Source organism: Halichoerus grypus, chromosome 1, assembly GCF_964656455.1.
Source record: "Halichoerus grypus chromosome 1, mHalGry1.hap1.1, whole genome shotgun sequence".
NCBI classification, from domain to species: Eukaryota; Metazoa; Chordata; class Mammalia; order Carnivora; family Phocidae; genus Halichoerus; species Halichoerus grypus.
Window position 1 is genome coordinate 197847095 of NC_135712.1, and position 21325 is coordinate 197868419.

A 21325-nucleotide genomic window follows, 5' to 3' on the forward strand; every position below is an offset into this window, starting at 1 on the left:
CCGGCACAGTGGGCAGCTGGGGGACTGAGAGGACACACAGCTGAACCATCCACAGCTACAGCTCTAGGGCCCTGGTGGCACAGGCTGCTCAGCAGCCAGATCCTAGGAGCTCGTGTGCTGGGAGAGCTTCAGCCCCTCAGTGAGCTGCCAGGGACAGGCGTCCCCATCTTGCCCAGCTGCCTGTTTTTTCATGCTGACAGCATTAGCGAAAACTATTCCCCAACTCTAAGCTATTCCTCCCATCCAGTCTTTTCAGTCATTCTTTTTTATTTTGCCTTTTTGTCTCCTGTAATTTCTGGACATACCAGTACAAGTAGGAGTTGAGTTGCCGGGGAAGTAGTCTTGTAACCCCAACTTCATCTGGACACATCATCCATAAGCTCCTCTGGGACAGTACAGAAGAAAAGGGGAAGCACTCCAGGATGAGGAGCAAGCAAAAATGTCACACACAAGACTCCTATTCTAGACTGCCCCAGTGCCTGAGGTGTCCCCATGACTTAGTCAGCTGAGAGAATCCAGGAGGTCCCAGCCCCAGCTACTACACTGAGGGGCATATCCAGGCTTCTAGGCTGGGAGGAGCTCATGGCTGGATCCTTTTGCGGTACAGGTAGGCGTTGCTCACCTGATTCATGATGACCAAGCTGGTAATGACAGGGCACAGCACAGCCAGATACCAGACCCCACCAGTGACTGTGGCGGTGAACCAGAGTGAACACATGCCCAACAAGAGGCTAGCACTACCCAGAAGGTAGCCCACTAGCCCAGAAGTGGCATGGTACAGCTTGAGCTTAGCCAGGGGCCATCGGGGCAGCAGTTTAGGGTAGAGCAGCCCCACCCCACCCGAGCATTGAAAGCCCGCCCACAGCACAGCTATCAGCCCTGCCCGCCCATGCCACGTGGCCAGGTGGGCTTTGCCAAGCTGTTCCTTGTGGAGGATGACAAGACCTAGGCCCAGCAGTGCACACAGCAGGGCCAGCAGCTGCAGCACCCAGTGGCAGCGTGCTCGGCCCTTCCGTGAGAGGGAGCGCAGCAGTGAACTCTCCGGAGAGAACACCAGCAGTGCCTCGGTCATCAGGAAGGAGAACTGGGGAGACAGGGATGGGAAACAAAGTCAGGGTGCTGCCCAGCAGAAGGAAAAAGAGATAACTTTCTAAACTGCCAGTCACTCTGGGCAGAGTCCCCCTCTTCATTCTCTCCCCGGCGACAAGAGTATCCATTTGGGTGGGGCAAGAGTGAGGAACTCTCAGGGACAGAACATCTGCCCTGAGTAACTGGCGAGAAGTATGTACCTCTCCACACTCCTTCCTAGGTGATACTGTGAAACGTCATCTCTGCTATATTACCCAGCAAACACTAGGTTTGAGATGTGGCAGTCATAAATGATTCACAGGCTTTGTTTCCCTGACATGGGGCTGGATACAATTTCTTGGCAAGAGCTGGCCACATGGGTGCACTGTTTCAGGGAAAATTCGATGCATCATTATAAATTCAGGTAAAAGGCGACACAGATACACCCAAATGCATTTTCTAAGCTTCCTGCCTGGAGGTGGGTGAAGTCTCATTTTGTGCTTAGACCGATTTGCCCTGGGTTTTGAACACTGTGGTTCAAGTCTGGGATATATACCACGGGGCAGGAGTTGGAGCATGCAACACCTCCAATCCCACATTCCATCTCTCTAAAGAGATACTAAGTGTCCATAAGGATTCAGAGGCTGTCAGGACTACCACCCATACCTATGCTCCCTCCCACCCCTAAGAGCTGCCAGGCGCGCTACTTACAGCCAGAGACATAAGCGTGGGGTGCCAGGAGAACAGACCTGGAATGAAAAGGAGGTTCTGTGAGGCTGAGGCAAGAAGAACCCAGCCACACCAATCCCCACAGGGTGAGGAGAATGAGCTGCCCCTCACCCAAGGAAGCGCTGCCAAAATGCTAGCCCCTCTTACTGCAACAAGCTCACCCCCTCCCTATCCTTGCTTCCTGGTCCCTCCCCGGGGCAGAGGCCATGCTTTGCCACTCTGGCAGTCCTTCCTCCTTCTCCTAGCACCTCACCAAAGGCAGCCAAGTGGAGCACCAAGACAAGGAAAGAGAAGCCAGGTACTCTGGCCCAACTGGTAGAGCCCCCACACTCACCTCCTCCCCACTTATCCCTCCAGCATAGGATGTCCCCCTAGCAGGCAAGCCTTTCCGGGGGTCAGGCCCAAGGCTCCCTATTGCTCCTGCTCCCCAGGAGAAGGGCCGCTTTCCTTCCCAGAAGTCAACTATGAATTCTACTTACTGGAGCCAGGCCTGGCAAGCACAGCCACAAAGATGGTAAAACCCAGGGCCACAAGGTGGGCAGCAGCCCCGGAGGCAGTGCGCAGAGCTCTGTAGATGTGCGACTCGGTCTCCACAGAAAGGGCCATGGTCAACCAGGCCAATGGCTGTAGCCTGAAAGCATAGTAGAATGAGCAAGGGTCTCAGGTGCCTGCTGTCCACTCCTCTCACTGGAGCAAAAGTTGCAGGGCAGGAATGCCACTCTCTTCCAAGAAGTTAAGGTAGGAAGGGGCAGTACCAACACAGGCACCAGGAACAGTCGAGGACCGGCGGCCTGTCGGCCTGTACCCGCATCTGAACTGGCACTGATCACTGGCCCACCTTCCAGGTAGGATGCGCAAGGCCGTGTAATAGACTACAAATCCCAGCGTGCATCACGCCGTCGCCGCGCGGGAGCGCCAGCTAGAAGGGCGTGAAGCACTACGGGTGTTGTAGTTCCCATCTGCGTATCAAATTACAGCCTGAATCCCTTCGCGCACAGTCTCCCCACGTGCCGCTGGCATGCTGCCCCTACACGCTAGGGACTCGCCTGCCTCAGCGCTGACCCGATGCGGTGGTTTCTTCCCGAGAAAGCGGGATACTTGGGGCACTGCCGCGCGCGCTGCCGCTCCGTCGCGGAGCCGCTTCACTTCCGGGTGCGACGTCTACCCAGCCCGGACTTCCCGAGACAAGCTACCCCACCCCCCCAGCCACACCTCTCAGTCGCTCTGCGCAGGCGCTGTTAAGCAGACAGCGTAACGGGTGTGTGAGTGCGCAGGCGTGCTTGACCTGGCGATCCAGGCCTGAGGGCTGTTTCCGACGGTGTTTGCAGGGGTCCAGGAGCCAGAGTCTACAGACCTGGGCCCTGCTAGCGCCATGGGCAGCGGCTGCCGCATCGAATGCATATTCTTCAGCGAGTTCCACCCCACGCTGGGACCCAAGATCACCTATCAGGTGCCATCCGGGCTCGCGGGGCCGGGGGCTGGGGTGGTGAGGGTGGTGGGAGAGGGACGCTCCTGGGAGCTGAGCAAGCTGCCTGGAAGCGGTGGATTCCCCTGCCCCATGCTGCACGCAGGCATACCACTCGTTCATTCGCGGAGAATCGTGAACCGAGAGGATACTCAGACCCAGGTCCCAGGCTCCCGGTGTGTCGTCGCAAACATCCCATAGGCAGTGATTGTGGGAAATCGGGCTGTGGAGACCCAGGGGAGGTTCAAGGTCCCAAGAGAGGCGGGGGTGCGCGGTCCAATAGTATTCCTGGATGCTTAGGAATTTAGATGGAGGAGGAGAGAGTGTGCCAGGTAGGGGAAACAGCATATGCAAAAGCCAGGAGGCAGGTGAGAACATGGCATGTGTTTGGAAACACAAAGTAGTAGTAGGTCTGGGTGGATGGGAGAGAGGAGAAACGCTGGACAACAGGGCTTAGGCCTTGGGGGTCACCCAGTATACTCTGCCTAGTCCCAAGGTCCACTAAGGGGCCTCTTGCCACTCCCCTCCCCAGGTCCCTGAAGATTTCATCTCCCGGGAGCTGTTTGACACAGTTCAGGTGTACATCATCACCAAGCCAGAGCTGCAGAACAAGCTCATCACTGTGTGAGGCCCTAGTGGGGAAGGGAGGGAATGTCCCCGGAGGAGTGGACAAGCTTGGGGGCAGAAGGAGTCTGACTTTGCTCCCACCTGTCCCCCCCCCCCATCCAGCACAGCCATGGAGAAGAAACTGATCGGCTGCCCTGTGTGCATTGAACACAAGAAGTACAGCCGCAATGCCCTGCTTTTCAACCTAGGCTTCGTGTGTGATGCCCAGGCCAAGACCTGTGCCCTTGAGCCCATCGTCAAAAAGCTGGCTGGCTACCTGACCACACTGGAGGTCTGCAACACGATGGGCTTGAGTGGAGGGGCAGGCAGACAAATGTTTCCAAAGCCCTCCAGACCTGGGTATCTGCCAGGGCAGGATGCCAGCCAGGGGTCCTGGGGTGTGCCCACCATGTTGTCCATGCTCCATCCAGCTAGAGAGCAGCTTCGTGTCGACGGAGGAGAGCAAGCAGAAGTTGGTGCCCATCATGACCATCTTGCTGGAGGAGCTAAATGCCTCAGGCCGGTGCACTCTGCCCATCGGTATGGCCCAGCCTTTGCGAGGACAGCAGAGGGGTAGAGGAGGGATAGGAACATGGCAAGGGAAAGGCAAGCCCAGCCATGGACAAGACTTATGAACAAATTGGTGGCCCAATGAGCTGGGTTAACGATGTCCAGGGTCCAGTGCATGTTGGGATTTGAGATGTGGAGGCCAGAAGAACTCTCCATGTTCCGTGGGTTGGTTCCCTTCCCTCTCCGGACCTGTCTCTTGCTCCATAAAAGGGGAAGATTGGGGGCTCCTGGCTGGCTCAGTCAGTAGAGCATGTGAGTCTTGATCTTGAGATGAGTTCAAGCCCCACATTAGACAGAGAGCTTAAGAAAAGCGGGGGTTGGGGGAGACTGGCACTACCCAGGGCCACCCACCTGCCTCAAGAGTTGCTGGGAGGACTGGAGGGTAACAGAGGGTCTCTTGAAAGAGATGACACTGAAGATATGGGTGGGGCCCCTGCAGATGAGTCCAACACCATCCACTTGAAGGTGATTGAGCAGCGGCCTGACCCTCCTGTGGCACAGGAGTATGATGTGCCTGTCTTTACCAAGGACAAGGAAGATTTCTTCAACTCACAGTGGGACCTCACCACACAACAGGTGTGCTCTCCCTCCCTGGGGATCATCACCTAGGGCTGGCCACAGCTCTGGCCTCATCCCACCCCTACTAACCCTGCCCTGCCCTGCCCAGATCCTGCCCTATATTGATGGCTTCCGCCATGTGCAGAAGATCTCAGCCGAGGCAGATGTGGAGCTAAACCTGGTGCGCATCGCCATCCAGAACTTGCTGTGAGTGGGGCAGCAGTCACACTTGGGACAGGGTTGCTAGCCAGGGAAGAGCCCCAGGACCCTGAGTGTGAAGGTGGGAAGGCATGGCCCTCAGAAGCTGAGCACAACTATCTCCCCCAGGTATTATGGCGTTGTGACACTGGTGTCCATCCTCCAGGTAGGTGAGTCTGGGGTCTGGTTAGGCAGAGAGTGACTTACGTGGCTTGGCCAGACTGGGGCGGTGTCAGACTTCCAAGCCCCTCACTCAGGCCCCTGTGCCTCCTGCTACCCTCCAGTATTCCAACGTGTACTGCCCGACACCCAAGGTCCAGGACCTGGTAGATGACAAGTCCCTGCAAGAGGCGTGTTTATCCTATGTGACCAAACAAGGTAGTGGTGGGCTCTGGGGGGGCCATCTTGGGGAGGGCGGGGCCACCTGCAGAGCTGACGCCTGGTGCCCACAGGGCACAAGAGGGCCAGTCTCCGGGATGTGTTCCAGCTGTACTGCAGCCTGAGCCCCGGCACGACTGTGAGAGACCTCATTGGCCGCCACCCCCAGCAGCTGCAGCGCGTTGATGAACGGTCAGAAGGGGATTCCCAGGGGCATGAGGGGTTTGCCTGAAAGCAGATACACTCTACATCTCTCTGGAGCCTTGGGTTAGAGAGGAAGCAGGAGATTCCCAGTGAGCAGAATCATGTGGCACTAGTAGTCTAGGCAGGCTTTCCGGAGGTGATGGTTTGGAGGCCAGCCTGGTCACTGAGACAAAACCAGAAGGGAGACTGCAGGAAAGGGTTGGCCTGGCTGGAGGAAGGCCTGGCCAGGGCATCACCCCTCTCTCCCTCAACCACACCCTAGGAAGCTGATCCAGTTTGGGCTTATGAAGAACCTCATCCGCCGACTACAGAAGTACCCTGTGCGGGTGTCTCGGGAGGAGCGGAGCCACCCTGCCCGGCTTTACACAGGCTGCCACAGCTATGATGAGATCTGTTGCAAGACAGGTGGAGACAGGCAGGGCAGCTGGGGTGGGGTCAGGGCAGGTGGCCAAGCCAAGACTGCTCACCTCACCTGCACTGTCCCAAACAGGCATGAGCTACCACGAGCTTGATGAACGGCTGGAAAATGACCCCAACATCATCATCTGCTGGAAGTGAGGCTGGTGGGGGCTCTCCTACTAAGCACCCCCTGGTGCATGAGGGCTAGACTGGTAGACTAGTCCATATTGTCTCAAGGGTGACCCTCACTTCTGTAAATAAAATCATCCATTTCAACTTACGTTTATTGAGTACCGCCTCTGATCCAGCCACCAGAGAACTGGCAGTGAAATAGCCGTGGTCCTGGTGCCCTCGTGCGCCATCTGGTGGGCAGGACTGACTATGGACAAGTAAATGTGCCCGCCAATTATTGAAATAGCCAGAAAAACAATCAGGAAGCTGATGATGACCTGGGGTGGGAGTTGGGGCTGTTCTGGATTAAATGGGCAAGGAAGGCCTCGCTGAGGTGACCTGAACTGAGGCTTGAAGGAAGAAGAGTATTCCAGGCAGAGGGAACAGGTGCAGAAGCCCTGAAGCATAAACAGCTTTAGGATGCATGAGGAACCCAAGAGAGGCCCACGGGGCTGGAACATAGGAGGCAATGGGGAGGGGGCAAGAAATGAAGTCCCAAGGTACTGAGGGGGCAAGAGCCTGATACTGCAGAGTTCCTGGTAAGCTGCTTTTGGACATACTATTTCGAGGGCTAGAAGCAGCCATAGAGTCACCCAGGAAAAGACTACAACAGTTACCTCATGAGACGTGATGGCAGCCTGTTAGGCTAGAAAGAAGGAGCCCTGCGCAGTACTTGGGGGGAGGGGGGGGGCATTGTTGAGCCAACAGGTGGAGCCGGGCGCGAGACACCGGGGCGAGGAAGCCACGGAGAGGAGCATCCGTACGGCCGAGGTGAAGCCGCTGCTGGAAGAGCTGGTGGGGGCAGGGTGACCTTATCCCCGTGCGGGTCGACTTGACGTCCGACTGGCACTCAGGGCAGACCCTTGAGCCGCAGTCGGAGGTGAGGGAGAAAGTTCTGGGAGTCCAAAGAGGGTTGCTACCCGCCGCCGGGAAGGCAAGGCGGCCGGGGGCGGGGCCGGAGCCTGTGCGGGCCGCAAGTGCGCAGGCGCCGAGCTAACCGTTTCCATGACGGCGAGGACCCACGCGCCCCAACTGCTCAGCAACGGCCGTGTCCAAGACCTGGACCCCCGCGGGAGACCTTCGTCCCCGAGAGTTTCAGCACCCCCACCTCAGCGCCGGCTGCTGTCCGGGGTCAGCTGAGCCCCGCCTTCCCGCTCTGTCTGCGGCCACAACATGGGCGACCTGGAGCTGCTGCTGCCCGGGGAGGCTGAGGAGCTGGTGCGGGGGCTGCGCAGCTTCCCGCTGCGCGAGATGGGCTCCGGAGGGTGAGGCAGCTGGGTCCAAGGGTCAGAGTCCTTGAATGGAGGAGTACGGGCCTGACATGGGGGAGAGGGTGCCCAGTGTGGAGGAGCCCCCAGGTGAGGAGACAAAGCTCTCCGAGTTGGGGGGTATATGGCCCTGAGCCCCCTCTGGGCGCTCAGGATCAGGTTAGGCTTCAAGAGGACCCAGCCCGCACCCCACTCCTGCTGCACACATGAGCACCCAAATGCACATACACCTCCACTCTCTGGGGCAGGTGGAACCAGCAGCACGAGAACCTGGAGAAGCTGAACATGCAGGCTATCCTTGATGCTACAGCCAGCCAGGGGGAGCCCATCCAGGAGCTGCTGGTCACCCATGGGAAGGTATGCTGGGGTCACAGGCAGGGTTCCTGCCTTCCCACCACCTCCCACCCCACCACTCTCCCTCTCAGGAGCACCTTGGGTGCCTTCACTTCCCTCTGGGTGGTACACTTGTCTTCCCCAAGGGAAAAGAGAGGAGTGTGCTACACATTTGATTTTTCACCCCTTTTGGACAGGACCCTGGCACACCAGGCCAAGTGTGAAGCGTGGGTTGATTTGGGAGATAGTCATGGATCATACAACAGCCTAGGCTGTGGGGGGAGGGCCTACGTTCTAAAGACATCCTTGAATAGACTGTCAGGCCAGAGGGGGCCCTCACTGAAGTGGGGGTGGGACTTTGGCATGGAAGGAGGGAGCCTTCCTAACTTGAGAGAGGAGTAAGAAACCAGAGATCAGCCCGGCTGGAACATGAGCCAGGAGGTGGCTCAAATAAATGACCTGAGATATCACTTGACGAAAGGGTCCCTTTGCAAAGAAACGGTGGAGCCCCCTACTGGAGGGTGGGAGAGGACTAGGAAATTGTGCAGGGCCCTGAGGAGTAAAGATGAGGTCAAGGCACATGAGAACCTTGGAAGACCAGACGACAGGGACAAGAGGGAGGGCATGAGCACGAGAGCTAGCCTGAGAGGAACACCTGGATGGGGACAGAGGGGAGAAGGGCGTAGATGTAGGGGGGAGCAAGGCAGCCTAAGGACAAAGCAAGAGCCAGTTACAGGAAGCATGGGGAATGTCCCCACAGAGATATTGAGGGCAACTAGAAATGAAGGTCTAAGGTGCAGGAGAGAGATTGGGAAGGTGCCTATGGAGAGAACCTAGGGGCCCAGGGGAGTTTGAGGAGAGTCAGACAGGGCTGAGCCAGGGATGGACGGGTTGCCAGGCCAATGTAGGCCTACTTCATCCCTGTCCTTTCCCCTCCCCCTCAAAGATCCCAACGCTGGTGGAGGAGCTGATCGCAGTGGAGATGTGGAAGCAGAAGGTGTTCCCTGTGCTGTGCAGGCTGGAGGACTTCAAGCCCCAGAACACTTTTCCCATATACATGGTGGTGAGCTGGGCCCCTGCTCACACCCTGCCCGTGCCTTTAGAGGGCTCTGGATTTGAGAAGAGAGCTGGTAATCCCATCCTTCCTTCAGCAGCTCTGGGCCCTGTTCTCTTTATCTGACAGGTACACCACGAGGCCTCCATCGTCAACCTTCTGGAAACAGTGTTCTTCCACAAGGTGAGGCATGAGCCCTGCCCACCAGCCGTTGCCCCAGGCTAGGGCCTGACAGGGAAGGGGGGTTGTGGCTGTGTGGGGAGAGCATCAGAGACAGAATGTTTCCCCTCTGCCTGCCTCTCAGGAGGTGTGTGAGTCAGCAGAGGACACTGTCTTGGACCTGGTAGACTACTGCCACCGAAAACTGACTCTATTGGTGGCCCGGAGTGGCCGTGGTGGCCCTCCTGAGGAGGAGGAGTCCCAGTACAGCACCCCCATACAGGTAGGCTGAGGCTCCCTGGGGGTGCCAATGGGTAGACCAGGCTCTCTTGAGGCCTGAGCAGGCAGGGGGTGGCCGAGCTTGAGCACCATGTGCCCCCCCCTCCCCAGGAGCTGCAGAAGCAGGCAGAGCTGATGGAGTTTGAGATCGCATTGAAGGCCCTCTCGGTGCTGCGCTACATCACAGACTGTGTGGACAGGTGGGCAGTCCTGCCAGGCCTGGGACCCACAGTGGAGGACTGGGATCCCGGGCCTGTAGCCTCTGCTCACTTCTCTCCTCCACCACCCCTAGCCTTTCCTTGAGCACCTTGAACCGCATGCTCAGTACCCACAACTTGCCCTGCCTCCTGGTGGAACTGCTGGAACACAGTCCCTGGAGCCGGCAGGAAGGAGGTAAGGTCTTCCCCCACCTGCCCAAGCCCCAGCTCACTGCTTCCCAGACATTCTCCAGCATTGATTGGGACAGGCAGCTTGCACGCCGGCGGACAAACTCTGCCTGCTAGCTCATAGAGGATCCCAGGATGCCTCACGCAAGATGGGCTTGGACCTGGGCTCTGCATCAGGGAAGGCCTTTGTGTCCGCTACTAAGGACTCCCCCTGCTCTGGAGCAAGCAGCACCCCAGCCTGGGCAAGTCCTGCGCCCAGGCAGTACCCCAGCCCATGCAGCTGCAGTGCGCTGACTGCAACAGTGCGCACACCTGCCCCTAGTGTGCTGGCTCCTCTCTGCAGGCAAGGCGCAGCAATTTGAGGGTGGCCGTTGGCAGACAGTGGCCCCCTCAGAGCGGCAAAAGCTGAGCAAGCTGGATGGGCAGGTGTGGATCGCTCTGTACAACCTGCTACTAAGCCCCGAAGCCCGGGCCCGCTACTGCCTCACCAGCTTTGCCAAGGGACAGCTACTCAAGGTGGGGAACTCATCCTGCACCAGCGCCACCCCCTCCCAGCCCAGCCCAGCCCTGCTGTTTATCACTGCCCCCCTACCTCAGCCCCAGTCCTCTTTCTAGACTCCGAACCTCAGGTGTTGCAGCAGCTAGTGGGACGTGGTCCCCACAGGCACCTCAGCCCAGCCCAGCCCAGCGCAGGCCTGCTCTGGTCAGCACCACTTGACGCTGGCCTTCCCTGGACTCCCTTGCAGCTTCGGGCCTTCCTCACAGACACACTGCTCGACCAGCTGCCCAGCCTGGCAGACCTGCAGGGTTTCCTGGCCCACCTGGCGCTGACCGAAACGCAGCCCCCTAAGAAGGACCTGGTGTTGGAGCAGGTAGGTACTAGGAAGTCAGTTGCTCAGGACCACTGCGCACTTTGCCAGCTCCTCTCTGACGCTTTCCACTTTTCTCCCTCAGATCCCAGAAATCTGGGAGCGGCTAGAGAGAGACAACAGAGGCAAGTGGCAGGCGATTGCCAAGCACCAGCTGAGGCACATATTCAGCCCCTCAGAGCAGGACCTGCGGCTGCAGGCAAGAAGGTGAAGCCTGCTGAGTGGGCAGAAGGGGTGGGAGGGATGCAGAAGGCATGGACACAGGCAGGGGTGCTCTTGTGCCCCCACCGGCCAGGCCCAGCCAGGCTCTCCTGACCCCTGTCCTAGATGGGCTGAGACCTACAGGCTGGACGTCCTAGAGGCAGTAACTCCAGAGCGGCCCCGCTGTGCCTTCTGCAGGGCAGAGGCCTCCAAACGCTGCTCACGGTGCCGGAATGAATGGTATTGCTGCAGGTGAGGGTATCCTAGGACCCTGGACCCCTAAGCCCCACTTCCATACCCCCCCCGCAAGCACTGCGTGCTCACCAGCCCGCCTGCCTGCAGGGAGTGCCAAGTCAAGCACTGGGAGAAGCATGGAAAGGCTTGTGTCCTGGCAGCCCAAGGTGACAGAGCCAAGTGAAGGCTGCAGCTGTGAGGGCCAACCACCCATGCTGTACATCCCACCCAGAGTGTGCCCTTGAACCTCAGGATCTCAGCCTAGCCTCTGCCAGAGCCCCAGCCTCCCAGGTGGTGAGCACAGCGAGCACAGCGAGCACAGTGAGCTGCTGACCCATCTTCCCCAGCAAAGCGCTCCCCGCTTCCTGCCCTACACAGCGGGTAGGCTGAGAGCGCTGCTTCAGCAAGCTGGAGCAGGAGGCCTGGGCGGGGGCAAAGACAAGGGCCGGATGTGGGGACCCTGTTCCTCTAGCACAGTAAAGCTGGCCTCTAGAAACAGCCTGTCTCCGAGTGGCCCTCCGCTGTGGTCGTCGTCGTCAGCAGGAGGGGTGCTCCCGGGATGCAGGGAGAAAAGGAAAGGGAGGGCCGGGATTCTGCGAGAGCTCCCCCCACCCCACGCCCTCGCCGCCCTACTCCGCCTGCGGGCCCACAGAGCCCGGGCGCCCAGGTTTCCATTGCGCTGCTCGCCCCGGCTCTCTCCCGCCGCCCTGCCCGGATCCCGGGGGCGGCGCCGCATCGCGGCCCGCCCCGCGGCCCCGCCCGCCCCGCGCTCGCTCGCGCCCAGAGCCCGCGGGAGTCCGGGCCCGACCCGGCCATGTCCACGGAACCTGAGCTCATTGAACTGAGGGAACTGGAACCCGCGCGGCGCTCCGGCCCGAGCCGCACCCGGCTGGAGCGCGCAAACGCGCTGCGCATCGCGCCCGGCACCGCGCGCAATCCGGCACGGCAGCAGGTCGCGGGCCGCGGCCACCACTTCCAGCCCGCGGGGCCCGCCACGCACACGTGGTGCGACCTCTGCGGCGAGTTCATCTGGGGCGTCGTGCGCAAGGGCCTGCAGTGCGCGCGTGAGTAGCAGCCCCGCACGCTGGCGAGAGCGAAACGGGCGGCCAAGAGGCAGTGCCCTCGCTGCGTGTCAAGTCGCAAAGGAGGGGGTCGGTCGGCAGGGTCGGTTCCCGCGGGCCAGGTCCATTACCTTTGCCCCATCGTGTACGAGAGTGCAGGCAGATAGATGGTGTATATCCTTGTCCTATTCCACCTGCATCAGGGGCACAGTTGCGCAGAGGCGGCTGCCTATGAATAACTATGAATAACGTGCTGATTTCAAGGTTTTTATCTTTTGAAGTTTCTTGGCTCTTCTTGAGAAAGGCTTTGTTTCGACCAATCTCTAGAAGTCCCTGTTCCCAGGCCCACCCCTTCCCAAAGATTCATTCACTGTGTCCCCCTCCAGAATCTCTGGGATGAGGGGAGTTTTCCCCTCCTATGGGAGGGGGGCAGAGGAAAAGTACCTTGGGTGGGCCCTCTGCAAGCGGGAGTTTTGTTGAGCAAATACCTATTGCAGGCCCAGCCAACCAGGTGCTAAAACATGAAACACAGCCACACACCAGTGGTCCTTCTGCCTTCCCAGGAATCACCAGCAAGCAGAGGTTGCTGCCCCAGGGGCTATATACACCAGCTAGAATCGGTTGGGATTTTACAGCCCTCCAAACCCCTATGCCTGGACTTCAGACGTGTTGAATCAGTCACTGGGAGTGTATCAGCAACTGGGAAAAAAAAAAAAATCATTCCAGTAGACAGCCTGGAATTGAGAGCAGTTGAAAATCACTGCTCTGGCCCATTTAGGGATTTAGAGAAGGTGTCCCGGTCCTGTGTAGGCATGGAGACCCTCTCATCCAGTACAAGAGTCTGTCCCGAACACCAGGGTTGTGACAGACTACCAACCATGAGAAGGGCTGGGACACTGCAGTATTCCCAAGGAGAAATAAAGGGACATAGAGATGAAATACAGGACAATTTGGGTGTGTGTGAGAAGCAAATAGAAGAGAGGAATCAAGTGATTTGGGATTTTTTTTTTTTTTTTTTTTTTTTACCTCAAACTGGGAGAGTAGCGATTTTTGCTGAGATGAGGAGCTCTGGTGAGGGGAGGGGGGAGGTGAAAGAAGAATTGCTTTGGCCACACTGGGTTGACACGGGCTTTGATCTGGGGAGGGAGGTCAGCGATGGAAGCCTTGGATCTGGGATAGGTGAGTACATAGAGCAGGGCAGTGATCCGGACTGAGCCTCAGACACTCTGTCCATTAGATCTGGGAGTTGAGACAGAACCAAAGGAACTTAGCAGGAGCTGCAGGGAACGGGAGGAAAACCAGGGTAGTGGGGAGCTCTGGAAACCAAGCGGAGTAAGCATCAAACGATGCTGAGGGGGTGAGGTTGGAGAAGGGACCTGGCGTTGGACCGTGCACAGGTTACTGAGGACCCTAACCAGCTTCCTGGAGGGAGGGGCAAGCCTGACTGGAATGGGTAAAGGGGAGAGTGAAGGTGAGGAATTAGATTGTATGTAGAAGAATGTTGATTAAGTTTTGGTGCGAGGGATGCAGAGACATGACAGCTGGAGGGGAACAAAGGTTAAAGGCTTTTGGTTTTTTGCCCTTCAAGTAAATGCGCGGAGACTGGAGGAGGGGGGCGTTGACAATGCGGAAGGGGGAAGTTCTGCGCTCGGTGCTAGGGATCCAGCTGTTCAACAGGCCTGGATCCCTAACCGCCTGAGGCCCTCCCGCCAGTTTCCAGACGTCGGGGGATCAACACTAGAAGCTGTGCAGCAGCGGGGGGTAACGAGACCTTAAGATAAGGCCGGTCATGCAGAGCCTGGAGGGCAAGGGCCTTCATCCCCTGGGTTCTCTTCCATGCCCGGAATGCTTCTCTGAACTGGAGCTGGGGCTCCTCCGCCTCACGGCCAGGCCTCTCTGCAGATTGCAAGTTCACATGCCACTACCGTTGCCGCGCGCTTGTCTGCCTGGACTGCTGCGGGCCCCGGGACCTGGGCTGGGAACCTGCGCTGGAGCTGGACACGAACGTGGTGAGCGCGGGGCAGGGGGGAGCGTACGGAAAAGGCGCGCAGACCAGCCGGCCACATTGCAGGAGTTGCTTAGGGCTGCCCGGCGTTACGCGCAATGAGCGTTCTAACAGCGGGTTTCCCGCGACAGAGAGAGCCTAATTCTGCGCGCGGGCTCGAGTGGGTGCCGGGGATGCTGACTCCGCGCGGACTGCCCGGAATCGCCCAGGCTCCGCGCCCGCGCAATTTCCGCACCTTCCCGCATCCGCATCCGGTCTTGCAGCCACGCTGGTGCACATGCGCACACGCTCCGACTTGTTCCCCAAGAGAGGTGGGGTCTGCGAGGCGGAGCCAAGCTGAGCTGCCTGGGCTATGAGGTCATTCCTGGAGGCGTGGCGTGTATGAACCCGCCCTTCGAAGTTCCTCCCCAATGAGACGGGAGCCAGATCCTGGCTGTCTACGTTTCAGTGTTAACGGTTGCCGCGCGAACTCCGATCCCGGCGCACGCGCGCAGGCGCACACACGCCTGGGGCGGTGGTTGGATCCTACGGGCACACCGGACTCCGGGAGCTGGCGGGCGGGCGCGGCGATGGGCGAGGCGGATGCGGGGACGCCTTCTTTCGAGATGACCTGGAGCAGCACAACAAGCAGTGGCTACTGCAGCCAGGAGGACTCAGACTCAGAGCTCGAGCAGTACTTCACGGCGCGTACCTCACTGGCGCGCAGGCCGCGTCGGGACCAGGTGGGGGCCGGGATTTTGGGCGGCGGGCCGGTGACAGTCGCTGGGATCCTGCCCCTTGCCGCTAAGTTGCCGGCTCGAGTTTGTGGGCAGTCCCGCTCGTCCGTCAGTGGGGATTCCATACCGGCCCGGGGCCAGCCCGCGGAACCGTGTGCGGGGCTCTCAGCGCCTCGGTGCCGGGGGTCGAGGCCTTGTTGTCTCTGTCACAGACCGGTTGAACCAGGAGAAGCAGCTACGTGGCTTGGGGTAGACCCGGGACGGGCATTATCCACCTATGACTAAAGCCGACTGCGCAGTCTGGACGAGCACCTCGGTTTCCGCGTTCGGACGCTCCCACCTCCTCTCTGGGGGGACGGGGGTGGGGGTGGGGGTGGTGGGAGGAAGTGGAAGGGGAGGTGTCCTCGCTGGGAACTGGGAAGTGTGTTTAGGAGGAAGGTTCGGGCCCCTCCATATGCACTCCTGGACGGAGCCAGCTGAGTCCCCGCTTCTTACCAGTCCTGGTCTGCCACCGGCTTCTGGAATGTGGAGGGTTCTGGAGTGGACCTGGCTGTAGTGGTCGCTTCGGCAGCACATACACTAAAATCGGTGTGGACCTGTAGAAAGGGTATTTAGGAATAGATGGGAAGGAAGCCTAGTTCTGGACTGTAAGCAAACAGGAGCATTTTACCCACAGGAGGTGAGGCAGGCTAGATTGTACAAAGCCCGGAGGAGGGGTCAAGAGAGATAGGGGTTACTAATCCAGGACTGTAAGATGAGGTGCTGGAGCAGCTGTTCCTCTCTGAGTCTCCTAGGTGTCCCCATTATCAGACACCTCTGTGCTGTGTGCCATGAGTGTGACCACCAAGCTCAGGTAACTATTCTGGAGCTGGTACACCTCAGGGGAGCACCCTGGACAGAGCATCAGGAAAGAGAGATGGGGACCGTGAAGCTCAGAATACCTTGCAGCAATGGGACAGAATTCCTTACCTGAGCCACGGAAAGGGACTTGTGGGTGATTCTTTTTTTTTTTTTTTTTTTAAGATTTTATTTATTTATATGACAGAGAGACACAGCGAGAGAGGGAACACAAGCAGGGGAAGCGGGAGAGGGAGAAGCAGGCTTCCCGCTGAGCAGGGAGCCTGATGCGGGGCTCGATCCCAGGACCCTGGGATCATGACCTGAGCCGAAGGCAGACACTTAACGACTGAGCCACCCAGGCGCCCCGTGGGTGATTCTTTAGATGAAAATTTTATAGTCTTTAGATTAAATTTTACTCAAAAGTTCAGCCCAGAGTTAGGTGCAAGGTTTGAGTATGGATCCCTGGGACTGTCTGTCCCTCAGGCTTGAGCCATTTTCCATTGTGGAATAGTGAGAAAACCACAAGACACTAACCAATTGAAGGGGAGTCCCCAATTGTATGTAAAATAAAAACCATCAGTCACTATGGACAGTGGCAGAGTGGAGGGTGGGTCACTATAGTTCAGGAGAAGGGAAATTCCATGGTCCTGCTGTGCACACCTCTGGGATGGCTGTTGGAATCCTCCAGAAAAAAACTTTTTTTTTTCTTTTAGAATCCTGGCAGGACAGTGCAGTGCCTCCAGTCCAAGCCCCTTGTTTTATGAGTAAAGATACTAAGGGAGGCAAAAAAAAAAAAGAATAAAAAAGAAAAACAACAACAAAAACCACAAGGGAGGTTCACCTGGAGAGGGGAAGAGACTGGAACATAAATGACTGCACCCCAGTCCAGGGCTCCTGGGTGACCAGGGAAGGGATGAGGAAGGAGCAAGTGTTCTCATCCTCAGGCTGGAGCTCAGAACCATCCAAGGAAGGGAAATAAGTTGGTGCCATCTCTGCGCCCACCGTTCTGTAAACAGAATTCTCTTCCTTCTTGCCCTGGTACTAGAGTTTGTTCAACTTTCCTCCTGCCCCGTAGCACTCCCATCCTGGTCCTCCTTCCTATCGGGTCACTCCTTCCAACACAACCACCCTTTATTCCCAGGCTCCAGCCTTCATTTTACCTGCCAGATCTCCCATTTCCCAGGGCCCACACATTTGTTCTTTACTACTCTTGGAGGGTTCCTCCCTGCCCCCAGTAGGATTTCTGCTGGAGTTTTCACTTCTTAGTGCTCTCCTCCAGGAGATTTTTTTGAAACTTGGGGGAGCAAATAGGCTTCAGTTCCCACACCTCCCCCAATACCTTTTCCCTGTGAGGCCCCAACCTCAGTCTTCAGTGCCACATACTTACTAGCAGGTTCTAGGTAAAGAGTATACTGCTAAAAAGCTGTCTAGGTGAAGAGCACCCTACCCTCTCATCTGTCCTCCTTATTCATCCCCATCAGATTGTTTAAGCTTAGGGGCTCCAAGGCAGCAGTCAGGGAGAAGCCTGCCTCTCCTGGGCTCAGGGCTGGACACAGATTATTCTGCAGGGGACCAGCTGGTAAGAATTCCCCTGGGACAAAGCGTTGGTCAGCAGTGATCTCAGCTGTGTCTGTGACACTCCCATTCCAACCAGGGCCTGACGTCAACAGGAAGTAAGGCTGATGCAATGGAACCAGGGAGTTTGATAGAAAAATGTTAATTCAGAGCCCCAGCTGCCCTGGTCCATACTCCACCCTTCCGACAAGAATCCAGCCCCTGGAGGAGCGGGGGATGGGCTGAGTGGTAAAGCAAAAAATCTTTGGGCTAAACCTCCAGATAGGAGGGAGGAGGTGCAGAATCCTACCTGCTTGGCACTTGTGGGACCGGCTCTACCAGGAGGCAGTTTGGAGCCTGGCCTGAAGCTGCCTTTTGTACAGCTTGGGTCAAGATCAAATGGCATGTCACAGTGGTTTCCTCCCTACATGTGAGACATACAGGGCTGGCCCCAAATCCCTCACCAGAGGGTGTTAACATTGTAGAGGTTGCCCTTACCCTCATACCCATACACCATCCTGGTGTGCACCAGTGCCACACCTCTTACCCTGTGGTCATGGCCCTTTGCTGGGGCAGAGTGGCAAAGTGGTCCCCCTTCTCCAGGACACCCCTGACCCCACCTAACTAGGGTGCTGGAATCAGGATGTGCAGTTGAAAGGTGCTTTTACTGTCAATAAGAATCCCACATCTTTTCCTGGCCCCTGGCCTTGTATCTTCAGTTGTCTTGGTTTTAAGGTATCTTTAGGGCTTCACCCAGTGCTGAGGAGGCCCCATGTAGGCAGCATAAAGAAGCCAAATGACTCTGCCTTTGCTGTGCCCATCCATTGCATGCAAAACCAGGAGCAATGGTGGGTTCTTCTCATCAGGACTCAAGCTTTGTAGGCAGTTCCCAAAGGCTGCCCCAGAGGCTGTTTTTCAAAGTGGCCCACCCAAACTCACCTCCCCGTCTGTGACATGCATTGCAGTGGGATGGGTTCTTTTAGGACCCTATGTCCATGCTGGCCCATCTTTCAGGACGAACCTGTGGAGTGGGAGACACCTGACCTTTCTCAGGCTGAGGTTGAACAGAAGATCAAGGAGTACAATAGCCAGATCAACAGCAACCTCTTCATGAGCCTGGTGAGTTGACAGCCTGGGGAAGGGGGTGTGGGGAGAGGCTACAGCTGAGGTATTCGTGGGTGGGCCTAAGCAGTGATTTATTTACACCTAGCCTAGCCCCAAGTGGACTAGCGGTATCCAAATCTGTTCCATCTCACCTGGAACGTAGTCATGGTTTGGTTTCTCCTCTTCAGAACAAGGATGGCTCCTACACAGGCTTCATCAAGGTTCAACTGAAGCTGGTGCGCCCTGTCTCAGTGCCCTCCAGCAAGAAGCCACCCTCCTTGCAGGACGCCAGGCGGGGCCCAGGGCGGGGCACTGCTGTGAGGCGCCGTACCTCCTTCTACCTGCCCAAGGACGCTGTCAAGCACCTGCATGTGTTGTCACGCACGCGGGCACGTGAGGTCATTGAGGCCCTACTTCGCAAATTCTTGGTGGTGGATGACCCCCGCAAGTTTGCCCTCTTTGAGCGGGCTGAACGCCATGGCCAAGGTGGGCTTCCCACCCCACCACGTATGAGGGTATATATGCATGCTCCATGTGTAAGGAGCTAAGTGGGCTGGGCCTGACTCTAATCAAATACTTTCTTCTCCCTGCCTGGCCCTCAGTGTACCTCCGGAAGCTGTCAGATGATGAGCAGCCCCTGCGGCTGCGGCTCCTTGCAGGGCCTAGCGAGAAGGCCCTAAGCTTTGTCCTCAAGGAGAATGACTCTGGGGAGGTGAATGTGAGTACACGCCCTCTTTTGCTTCTTGGTTGTCACTGGGCAAGGCTAGTGGGTCACAGCTGCAGTAAAGTTGGAAGGAGGAATAGGGCTGGAGAAAAAGCCCTGCAAAGCCTCTTGAGGAGTATGTGAATCTTGTAGCTACAGTGAAGCCTTCCAGGCCACTCAAGCCAAGGTCATGGGCCTGTCCCAAGATGCCCAGAATTGTCTTGGTGGTCTACTCTTTTCTGTTGTGGAAATTCCTCAGGAGATGCAGGAATCCATCTGATAGTATGGTGATTCTAAGCCAGATCAAAGCACACAGATGGGCCCACACTGTCAGGCAGGCTCCCGTTCAACCATTATGACTTTTTACCTAGAAGCTTTCTGGCTTCAAAGTATTAGGTCTGTGGAGTAGTGTTAAACTCAGAGTGTGGGCATAACCTGTCCACAGGTAACTGGGGAACATCTGGTTTGGTTGCCTGTCTTCGAGGTGACTGCCCTACTTTATGGGGCCCATCTTCTATACAGACTATTGTCAAGAATCCTAGACGGGCCATTCAGGCAAGAACCTAACATCAGAAAGCCCCATCCTAGCTGTGTGACGTGACTGCTGCTCTTCGCTGGCAGGGCCTGCTGGTTTGGCCATGCCTGCTGCAGCCTGTTTCCCTCCTGTCCCCCTGCAGTGGCATGCTTTCAGCCTGCCTGAGCTACACAACTTCCTGCGCATCCTGCAGCGGGAGGAAGAGGAACACCTCCGCCAGATCCTGCAAAAGTACTCCTATTGCCGTCAGAAGATCCAGGAGGCCCTGCATGCCTGCCCCCTGGGGTGACCTCTTGTACCCCCGGGGGAAAGGAGGAGAGTAGGCAGCGCCGAGGGCGTGCCGTGTGAGTGTGACAGGGCCCATGTGGCCTGAAGAATGAGTGTGCATGGAGGTCGTCTCTTACTGGGGGAATGAGCCCAGAGAACAGCAAAGGAGCTGGCCCCCTGTGTCCACCCGTAGGTGTAGCAGAGCATGGCTCTGCACCCTTCTGCCCTTCGTGTAGTGGGTCATGGTGGGCCAGGGTTGCCCCAGGAAGCTGCTCCAGGCTTGCAGCAGGGATAGAGCAGAATTAAGTCTCCTTAATTCGTGTCTCAGATACCAGAATCTTGGGAGACCCTACAAACAGAATAGGGTCATGTTTGCAGGGATAAGGACCCTCCTCTATGGGGAAAGGTCATATGTTTTGGGTCTTGGATGGGGTGTCAGGACAGTCGGAGCCAAGGGCGGGTGTTCAAGATAAGGCAGGCGTGGGGGAAGAGTCTACGTTTCCCTCCGCAGTGGCTTCTGACTCCTCACACACACTGGGGTCAGGGAATGCTGGCTCATATTGCAGCAACAGTGCCTCAGTGCCTCCTCCAAGGAGGATGTCCCTAGGCCAGGGTCTGTGTGAGCGTGGGCACTGGTCAGGTCTGTGCCTTCTTTGCCAATCAAAGCGAGGGTCTTTCCCTCAGTTATTTTTGATGATGTGTGCGAATGTATGAAATATTTCGTGGCCTCAGCTGCATGCCTCCTGTGGGGAAGGGGGTGGGGGTGACAGTCATCATCAGGGCCTGGGGCCTGAGAGAATTGGCTGAATAAAGATTTAAGAATTCTGCTTTTGAAGTCTTTATTATGGGCCCTCAACTGAAGTTGCCCTCATGCCAGTGGCTGCCAAGGGTGATGGACAGGCTCACAGAGCACCTTTTAAAAGTCACCATGTGACCAGCTTGTGAAGCATGTGGGGTACAAATATGTACTGTCATCATGCAGCACCATGGGGTCTCAGGTCGTGGTACAGGCAAGAATATAAGCTAGAATTTAGGGAACCCACACCCTTCCCAACACACACACACACACACACACACACCCCAAGCTGTGAGAGGCGTTTTCACCAAATACTTACTGAGCTACTACTGTGGACCACGACCAGACACTGCTCATGGCACCGAAGGTCTAGCTGTTAATTCTTGGCCTTCGTGAAGTATGCCTTCTACTGGGTTTGGAAAGAACACTGAATCCAAAGTCCTTCAGACTGAACGTAGCTATACATTTGGCAATTGGTTCATTATCCTTAGGTTTGGTTTCTCCTCTACATGCAACAGTGGTGATCGCAGAAACTGTGTGGGAATAAAATAAGGCCAGGTGGGCAATGCGCGGCCTGGCCTGGGGCAGCCCTAAAGTGCTGGTTGCGGGGAGGCT

General features: G+C 57.2%; 4 protein-coding genes across 10 annotated transcripts; 3 read left to right on the plus strand and 1 right to left on the minus strand.

The window, feature by feature from the left end:
- Positions 1–249: 249 nt before the first annotated feature.
- CYB561D2 (cytochrome b561 family member D2) lies at positions 250–2981 on the minus strand. 2 transcript variants are annotated; one of them, XM_036092031.2, is made up of 4 exons: positions 2844–2981; positions 2277–2428; positions 1780–1817; positions 250–1084 (listed from the first exon to the last, which is right to left on the minus strand). In XM_036092031.2, exons 2-4 carry the CDS (start codon positions 2401–2403, stop codon positions 581–583), a joined length of 669 nt encoding a protein of 222 aa, XP_035947924.1. In that variant the 5' UTR covers positions 2404–2428; positions 2844–2981; the 3' UTR covers positions 250–580. The 2 variants fall into 2 exon arrangements, with proteins under 2 accessions (XP_035947924.1, XP_035947925.1); XM_036092032.2 differs by having other exon boundaries at positions 2860–2967.
- Positions 2982–3031: 50 nt separating this feature from the next.
- On the plus strand, positions 3032–6455 carry NPRL2 (NPR2 like, GATOR1 complex subunit). The gene is made up of 11 exons (XM_036092028.2): positions 3032–3247; positions 3795–3886; positions 3992–4160; positions 4300–4408; positions 4878–5014; positions 5106–5203; positions 5324–5360; positions 5479–5572; positions 5647–5764; positions 6039–6181; positions 6267–6455. Exons 1-11 carry the CDS (start codon positions 3170–3172, stop codon positions 6332–6334), a joined length of 1143 nt encoding a protein of 380 aa, XP_035947921.1. The 5' UTR covers positions 3032–3169; the 3' UTR covers positions 6335–6455.
- Positions 6456–7093: 638 nt separating this feature from the next.
- Positions 7094–11627, plus strand: ZMYND10 (zinc finger MYND-type containing 10). 4 transcript variants are annotated; one of them, XM_036092019.2, is made up of 12 exons: positions 7094–7611; positions 7863–7971; positions 8894–9010; positions 9131–9184; positions 9306–9443; positions 9551–9639; positions 9732–9832; positions 10169–10341; positions 10572–10697; positions 10780–10901; positions 11094–11147; positions 11238–11627. In XM_036092019.2, the coding sequence occupies exons 1-12, from the start codon at positions 7520–7522 to the stop codon at positions 11311–11313; spliced, it is 1251 nt and encodes a 416-aa protein (XP_035947912.1). In that variant the 5' UTR covers positions 7094–7519; the 3' UTR covers positions 11314–11627. The 4 variants fall into 4 exon arrangements, with proteins under 4 accessions (XP_035947912.1, XP_035947911.1, XP_035947913.1 ...); XM_036092018.2 differs by having other exon boundaries at positions 7096–7611; positions 11022–11147; XM_036092020.2 differs by having other exon boundaries at positions 7096–7564; positions 11022–11147.
- Positions 11628–11892: 265 nt separating this feature from the next.
- Positions 11893–20741, plus strand: RASSF1 (Ras association domain family member 1). Of its 3 annotated transcripts, XM_036092022.2 has the most exons (6): positions 11893–12193; positions 14093–14199; positions 18320–18424; positions 18598–18895; positions 19012–19127; positions 19790–20741. In XM_036092022.2, exons 1-6 carry the CDS (start codon positions 11944–11946, stop codon positions 19934–19936), a joined length of 1023 nt encoding a protein of 340 aa, XP_035947915.1. In that variant the 5' UTR covers positions 11893–11943; the 3' UTR covers positions 19937–20741. The 3 variants fall into 3 exon arrangements, with proteins under 3 accessions (XP_035947915.1, XP_035947916.1, XP_035947917.2); XM_036092023.2 differs by lacking the exon at positions 14093–14199 and having other exon boundaries at positions 12174–12193; XM_036092024.2 differs by lacking the exons at positions 11893–12193; positions 14093–14199 and adding an exon at positions 14644–14917.
- Positions 20742–21325: the final 584 nt, after the last annotated feature.

What these genes read in the sequence shown, in the direction of transcription:
- CYB561D2 (XM_036092031.2), bottom strand. Translation starts at nt 2,403, where the DNA reads ATGGCCCTTTCTGTGGAGACCGAGTCGCACATCTACAGAGCTCTGCGC. An exon ending in GCTTGCCAGGCCTGGCTCCA is followed by an intron (nt 1,818 to 2,276) that starts GTAAGTAGAATT and finishes TTTTCATTCCAG; the next exon opens with GTCTGTTCTCCTGGCACCCC. An exon ending in CCACGCTTATGTCTCTGGCT is followed by an intron (nt 1,085 to 1,779) that starts GTAAGTAGCGCG and finishes CTGTCTCCCCAG; the next exon opens with TTCTCCTTCCTGATGACCGA.
- NPRL2 (XM_036092028.2), top strand. Translation starts at nt 3,170, where the DNA reads ATGGGCAGCGGCTGCCGCATCGAATGCATATTCTTCAGCGAGTTCCAC. An exon ending in CCGGTGCACTCTGCCCATCG is followed by an intron (nt 4,409 to 4,877) that starts GTATGGCCCAGC and finishes GGGCCCCTGCAG; the next exon opens with ATGAGTCCAACACCATCCAC. An exon ending in ATCCTATGTGACCAAACAAG is followed by an intron (nt 5,573 to 5,646) that starts GTAGTGGTGGGC and finishes TGGTGCCCACAG; the next exon opens with GGCACAAGAGGGCCAGTCTC.
- ZMYND10 (XM_036092018.2), top strand. Translation starts at nt 7,520, where the DNA reads ATGGGCGACCTGGAGCTGCTGCTGCCCGGGGAGGCTGAGGAGCTGGTG. An exon ending in AGTACAGCACCCCCATACAG is followed by an intron (nt 9,444 to 9,550) that starts GTAGGCTGAGGC and finishes CCCCCTCCCCAG; the next exon opens with GAGCTGCAGAAGCAGGCAGA. An exon ending in CCAAGGGACAGCTACTCAAG is followed by an intron (nt 10,342 to 10,571) that starts GTGGGGAACTCA and finishes ACTCCCTTGCAG; the next exon opens with CTTCGGGCCTTCCTCACAGA.
- RASSF1 (XM_036092022.2), top strand. Translation starts at nt 11,944, where the DNA reads ATGTCCACGGAACCTGAGCTCATTGAACTGAGGGAACTGGAACCCGCG. An exon ending in CAAGGGCCTGCAGTGCGCGC is followed by an intron (nt 12,194 to 14,092) that starts GTGAGTAGCAGC and finishes GCCTCTCTGCAG; the next exon opens with ATTGCAAGTTCACATGCCAC. An exon ending in GGCTGAACGCCATGGCCAAG is followed by an intron (nt 18,896 to 19,011) that starts GTGGGCTTCCCA and finishes CCTGGCCCTCAG; the next exon opens with TGTACCTCCGGAAGCTGTCA.